Consider the following 7,181-nt stretch of genomic DNA (forward strand, 5'->3'; position numbering starts at 1 on the left):
GCTCAAGCAGCATACAAGGCCTGTCCCAGTGAGCGCAACCTGCAGGTCCTCCGAGGTGCTCGCAGCAAAGTCCAGCAGACTGCCAGGAGATGTGCTAACGACTACTGGCTCCAGCTCTGTTCCGAGATACAGATAGCAGCTGACATGGGCAATATCAAGGGGATGTATGATGGTATCAAGCAGGCCCTAGGTCCAACGCAGAAGAAAATTGCCCCTCTGAAGTCTGCCGCAGGCGAGGTCATCCAGGATCGGGCGCAGCAGATAGAACGCTGGGTGCAGCACTACTCTGAGCTATATTCCAGAGAAAATGTAGTCACCGAAGAAGCGCTGAACAACATTGAGTGCCTGCCTGTGCTGGAGGAGCTTGACAGTGAACCAACCCTAGAAGAACTTCACGTGGCCCTGGACTCCCTTGCCTTTGGCAAGGCACCTGGAAAAGACAGCATCCCTGCTGAAGTCCTAAAGTGCTGCAAAGAGATCATCATCACTGAGCTGCATGAAATCCTTTGTCTCTGCTGGATTGAAGGTGGAGTACCTCAAGACATGAGGGATGCAAACATCATCACGCTGTAAAAGAACAAAGGCGACAGGGGTGACTGCAACAACTACCGTGGCATCTCTCTCCTTAGCGTTGTAGGAAAGCTGTTTGCCCGAGTTGCACTAAAGAGGCTCCAGGTACTTGCAGAGAGCGTTTATCCAGAATCACAGTGTGGATTCCGAGCCAACAGGTCCACCACTGATATGGTATTCTCCCTTAGACAACTGCAGGAGAAATGCAGGGAACAACGACAACCACTCTTTATAGCCTTCATAGGTCTCACGAAGGCTTTCGACCTGGTCAGCAGGGATGGCCTCTTCAAGATTCTCCCCAAGATTGGATGTCCACCCAGGCTCCTCAGCATCATCAGATCCTTCCACAAGGACATGAAGGGCACTGTTGTCTTTGATGGCTCCACATCACACCCCTTTGACATCCGAAGAGGCGTGAAGCAGGGCTGTGTTCTTGCACCAACCTTGTTTGGGATCTTCTTCGCTGTCCTGCTGAAGCAGGCCTTTGGAACTACAACAGAAGGCATCTATCTCCGGACCAGATCAGATGGAAAGCTCTTCAACCTCTCCAGACTGAGAGCAAAGTCCAAAGTCCAGCTGAAATGTCTGCGTGACTTCCTCTTTGCCGATGATGCAGCTATCACTACCCACTCTGCCAAAGATCTCCAGCAGCTCATGGATCGTTTTAGCAAGGCCTGCCAAGATTTTGGACTGACAATCAGCCTGAAGAAAACACAGGTCATGGTTCAGGATGTGGACTTACCTCCCTGCATTACAATCTCTGCGCATGAACTGGAGGTTGTCCATGACTTTGTGTACCTTGGCTCAACGATCTCCGACACTCTTTCTCTCGATACCGAGCTAAACAAACGCATCGGTAAAGCAGCTACCACGTTTTCCAGACTCACAAAGAGAGTCTGGTCCAACAAGAAGCTGACGGAACATACCAAGATCCAGGTCTACAGAGCTTGCGTCCTGAGTACACTTCTGTACTGCAGCGAGTCATGGACTCTTCGCTCACAACAGGAGAGGAAACTGAATGCTTTCCACATGCGCTACCTCCAACATATTCTCGGCATCACCTGGCAGGACAAAGTTCCAAACAACACAGTCCTGGAACGTGCTGGAATCCCTAGCATATATGCACTACTGAAACAGAGACGCCTGCGTTGGCTCGGTCATGTCGTGAGAATGGATGATGGCCGGATCCCAAAGGATCTCCTCTATGGAGAACTCGTGCAAGGAAAGCGCCCTACAGGTAGACCACAGCTGCGATACAAGGACATCTGCAAGAGGGATCTGAAGGCCTTAGGAATGGACCTCAACAAGTGGGAAACCCTGGCCTCTGAGCGGCCCGCTTGGAGGCAGGCTGTGCAACATGGCCTTTCCCAGTTTGAAGAGACACTTGGCCAACAGTCTGAGGCTAAGAGGCAAAGAAGGAAGGCCCATAGCCAGGGAGACAGACCAGGGACAGACTGCACTTGCTCCCGGTGTGGAAGGGATTGTCACTCCCGAATTGGCCTTTTCAGCCACACTAGACGCTGTTCCAGAACCACCTTTCAGAGCGCGATACCGTAGTCTTTCGAGACTGAAGGTTGCCAACTAATTAAGTTAACTGAAGGTTGCCAACTTAACTCTTGTTAAGTTTAAGAGAGACATAGCTGTGATACTTTGAAAGTGATTAGTTTGTCATGAATAAATGTATTTTAACATTTTCATATAATGTTTCAATGTATTTTTTCTTTTGCCTTAAAGCGTGTTTCAAATAATGCATTTTCCTTTTTTTTGTCCAGGAAGCAATTAGTTGCAGGTGCACAGTGAACTGTGCATTTTGACATTGTTATTTGGATATTAAGTTAAATTACTTCCTTTTCAGGAAAAGCAAATTTATCATAACAAAGGCTACTTCACAATGTGTTAACTGCTGATTTAAAAATCTACTATGTAGATTGTACAGTGTAGAATATATAAAATGCATACTTTTAATGGCACTAAATCTCTGTATTTCTCCACCCTCCAATTACATCTTCATTCTCTTTCTCTCAGGTCAATAGTTCTATTAAGCACGAGAGGGGATATAAAAAATCTTAACATTTCACAAGCCTTAATGACCTTGGGAGCAGCAAAACCAGCACATCTTCAGAACATGGGTTTGTTCCTCTTTCTATGTAATGCATGCATCCCCTTTTTCCTTTCCCAGAAATTGAATTCTGAGAATGCTGGGCGAATATTTTTTTTATAGTCTGTTTAATTCTAGTTTGACACTTCGAAAGCAAATTTCATTGACAGTAGAATTTTCAAGTGTGGTGTCATATTGCAACTGAAAGTGAATTATTCAGTTATTATTTAATTCTGTTCTGAAACAGAGTTACTTATTTATCTCCTTCTGATTTTGATACAGGGAGCATAAGCTTTCTCGGATTCAAAGGAACTTTTAAACCATCTTGGATAAAGGTGTTTAACAGTCCTGCAGGACAGGGTTCAGGTCAGATTGAAAAATATATCCCTTTACAACTGGAAGAGTACGGTTGTCCTGGAGTGAATACTAGCCGGCGGAAAGATTTGGAACTTTTAAAACAGGCTATAAGAGCACAGTAGAAATTAAAAGTGCATATGAGCACTGAAGACAATGTGAACTAACTTATTTATTTTATGGGATTTTCAAATGTACTATTATCCCAAGTACATCACTTTGCTGTTTTGATATGGACATATGCCTAAGCTGAATGCTTGAATGCCAGTCTGTGCACCTTTGGATTGTATAAAATATTAAAGTATTTGTAAAAAATATATATATATATATATATATAAAAATATATATAAATGTATAGTTTTGGGAGGGATACCCTTGATGTTTGTACTTTCGATAAAAGGTATTTTGACTTCTACATTTTTGGTATTTCTAAGCAAAGACGATGCGGGACTTGCCAGCCATCTTGTAAGATTTTATTGAAAAACACAGAATTTCCAGAATCCCCAAAAGATGCACCAAATCTGACAAGTGTCTGGTGACAGCTGTACATAGCACCTGCACAAGTTCAATCATTTATCACCAGAAGTATTCGGTCCCACTGAGAGTCCACCGTGATCCAAATGCAGTTATAGTCAGAAAGAGCTTTTTTCACATTGGCTATAACACAGGCTGCAATCCTAACCACACTTTCTTGAGAGTAAGCCCCATTGAACAAAATAGTACTTACTTCTGAGTAGTCTTGGTTAGGATTGTGCCCTCAGTTCCTTTAGTGTTCTTCCTGCAGTCCTTCTGGCCTGCTGCAAGGGTGGCATCAGAATCAAGTTATTGCCCTAGAGAACCTCGCACTATGAATCTTTGTATGTAAATATGTTGGTCTCATGCAGCAGGCCAGTACATGGCACTGGAAATACCTTTGGTCACCAAAAGAACCACAGTAATGAGCAGCCATATCTCCAGCAGATCTGTGGAGACAAAGCATTGTACTGGTTACTGTGACAGATAAAGTGTCTTAATACAGAAGTGACTTTTTCATAATAAACCCTTCTGAGCCCTCATTCCCATTCTTTTTTTGGCTCTGTGAAAAACAAAGCCCTGGGTAGATCACAGAATAATGCAGAGGAGAGTAGATTTTATTACATCAAATGTTTAAGAGGTAGACTTAGGGTTTTCCTTACCAATAGGATTCAATAGAACTATCTCTAGAGGCCCTGACAAGTTCTAGACTATACTCCTTCCTTACCAAGAAAGCAATAGAGGGTGAGTTTGGGTGTCATGTGGCTCACTATGTCCCCCTTCTCTTGTGGGAGGTTGCCTTAATAGAGTAGGTGGAGGTTCATTGCTTGATGGTCTGAAACATTTCATTTTGATCCAAAACCTAGGTCATTGTTTCTCAAACTATGCATCAGGACTCACCAGTGATTTGCGACTGGATAGTTGGTGGGTTGTGAAACTGACAAGGAAAATGTATTAAGCCATATGGAAAACAAAACTGAGCCATATCTGTGCATTTACTCATGAGTAGGAAAGCATGCCTTGGCTCTTATTGAAGGCAAGGGAAACACAAGGCCACCAGCATGGTCCCACTTGAATGAACATGGAGCTCAACAAACAATCCAGAAGGTCAGCCCCCAACCATAGTAAAAAGGATAAAAACAGAGCCTTAAGCAGCTGACAAGGTAAAACTTTTTTTTAGGCTTATTAAGCTTAAGCTAGGTGGGTCCTGATAGAGTGTCATTTTTAAAAGTGGGTCCCAGTGCTGAAAAGTTTGGGAACCACTGCTCTAAGTTCTTCAGGTCTGCAGGACTTCCTTTCTTCCTTCATGACAGGGAAAGCCTCCAAGGGAGCTCTGAAAATATTGACAGTGGAAGGAAAAAATGGCTTAATGTGAATAAGGTTCTGGACCCATGACCTAAGTTAAAGATTCCTTCTCACAACTGCAGTGAAGGTCATAGAAATGATCCTAGCTTGTCTGCATCTAAGGGCCCAATCCTCTCCAAGTTTCCAGTGCCAATGCAGCTACACTGCAGGCTCAAGATAAGGGGACAAATGTTCCCTTACTTGAGGAAGCCTCTGTGACTGCCTCCTTACTGCTGGATGCAGTGAAACCCTTGCTGCATCAGCACTGGAAAGTTAGATAGGCCTGGGCTCTGAGACTCATCCTAATATATATATATATATTCACAGTAGTCCTGTTGCCTATCTTGGAATTTTGGCCAGATATCAAAAAAGAGACACTTCAGTGGCCTCTCAGAGTCTTCCTTGAAAAGAAAGGTGACTGATGTGTTCAGAGCAACAGAGGAGTTTCTTGCTCAGGAGCTTATGACTAGGGAGTAATGGGAATTATGACACCTGCAACCTCAGTGAAGATGTCTAGAGGTGATTTGCAAGTCCAGCATCAGCAGTTTCATTACCAGGCACCACAAACAGATGCTCTTAGCCAACACAGCCTTTGGACAGAAGGGTCTGCAAGAACTGGTTATTCTTCTGAGGGTCATTTTTGTCACAAGCATCCTATCCTCAGATTGTTCTAACCAGCTCAAACTGTTATTCTGAACACCTGCAAGAGAAACAAGATTAGACTATCCATATTGATCATTCTGCGCTATTAATATTTTATTGCTGTGGAAGACCCACAGCTGAGCATAATATAAGGATTGGCAAGAAGAACACTAAAGAACAGCAAGAAATCTTAGAAATGAAAAAGGTTATTCTTCCACTCAGTTTCCCACACTGGTTATCACTTTTGCATATAACCATTCATTTAGTTTTTTTTAACTCAGAAGATACCTATCTCTTTACAGGTAGTCATATTTTAATACAAAGTATAAAATAATTCTTTTGCAGATACTGGCTCATAAAATATGTATGTTTTCCTCCAAACATGCGTTCTATGCAGGAAATGTGGAAGAGCTACGTCCTTCACATGCTACCTTACAGAATAATATGCTACCTCATTGCAAAAATAAATCATTTTTGGTGTATAATTTCCCTTGTAGTGTAAACTCTCTTTTCTTTAATGTGCAGATGTGTGTGATAGCCACATAATTTTAAGCAGTTGCCTGTATAATTGGAGTATAACTCAACAATTTGCTCACTCACCAAAAAGGGGGAGGGGCAAAATAACTGATGAGTACTGGGCTCTGCTTCAAGATTCCTTCTTCACTGGTTTCCAGTATAGTTTCAACAAACACCATGTGTCAAGTTTGGTACTCAAAATCTGGGGGAGGGGGAGAAGGAAAAGCCATTGTTGAAATCTATAAGCTCTATCTTTCCTCTCCCCAATTTTAGTCAAAACCATTCCTGTATCCTAAAACTAAGGGGCCATCACAAATTGAGTCTGGGCCCCCTGCCATTCAAGCATGACATCTGTCTTCTGGAGGAGAGAGAATCCCTTGTCATGTAAAAACAGTATCTGCTATATGAGGATTTCATTTCATACATCTGATGAAACGGACTTTAGTCCATGAAAGCTTATGCTGAAATATGTTGGTTAGGTGCTAAGGTAGTGGATCCCAAACTATGAGCAGTGCCCCCCCAGGTGCCATGGAAACAAGCCAGAGGAGCTGTGGAATCCTCACAAAATACCGCCCCATACAATGTGTATAAGATTGTAGCCCTAGTGGGGAACTACAACCAATGGCCCAGTAGGTCAAGGGCTTTTAGGTGCTACAAGATCCTTGACTTTTTTGCTGCAAAAATGATAGACACAGCTATCTCTCTTGAGGTTGTTAACATGGAAAACACCTTGCAATGAGAAGATAATGGGCAGCCCTGGAGGACAAGGCATCAGTTCCCTTTTTCTCCGCAAATGGAGTTAGGTGAAACTGTATCCCTTCTGGCTAACTTCAGCATTGGTGCCAAGGTGATCCTTTCTATGGGGCGTACAGTAAGGTCTCAAACAGAATCAAAGGTGTGATAGTTGGGAAAGGAATAGGGAAGAAGAAACAATGCAAGTTAATAATGCATGGCTACCAGCCCTGAAAAATGTTACTCAGAAAGTAAGGAGCCAGGTGGGGCTAAGAGCTGACAACAATGTTCCCTAATTCAATAGGCAGTTACAACCTGTATAAGAACAGCACCAAGTTCCAGTGCCTGAGGAAAACTGGCCTCTGAGGAAGCTCACCAAAGCTGTGGGCAAAATGTCAGGTTTCAGTTTTTA

At 43.2% G+C, this 7,181-nt stretch overlaps 1 protein-coding gene across 3 annotated transcripts in view; it reads left to right on the forward strand.

Moving 5' to 3' along the window:
• The window catches only part of CEMIP2 (cell migration inducing hyaluronidase 2), an 85,813-nt gene extending 80,683 nt beyond the window's left edge, over positions 1-5,130 (forward strand). For all 3 annotated transcript variants that reach the window (XM_066614097.1, XM_066614098.1, XM_066614099.1), the window contains exons 23-24: positions 2,596-2,699; positions 2,951-5,130. In XM_066614097.1, coding sequence (XP_066470194.1) covers positions 2,596-2,699; positions 2,951-3,147 — 301 coding nt within the window. In that variant the 3' untranslated portion in view covers positions 3,148-5,130. The remainder of the gene's footprint in view (positions 1-2,595; positions 2,700-2,950) is intronic.
• The last annotated feature ends 2,051 nt before the right edge of the window (positions 5,131-7,181 follow it).

This window comes from Tiliqua scincoides, chromosome 2 (assembly GCF_035046505.1).
Source record: "Tiliqua scincoides isolate rTilSci1 chromosome 2, rTilSci1.hap2, whole genome shotgun sequence".
NCBI lineage: Eukaryota > Metazoa > Chordata > Lepidosauria > Squamata > Scincidae > Tiliqua > Tiliqua scincoides.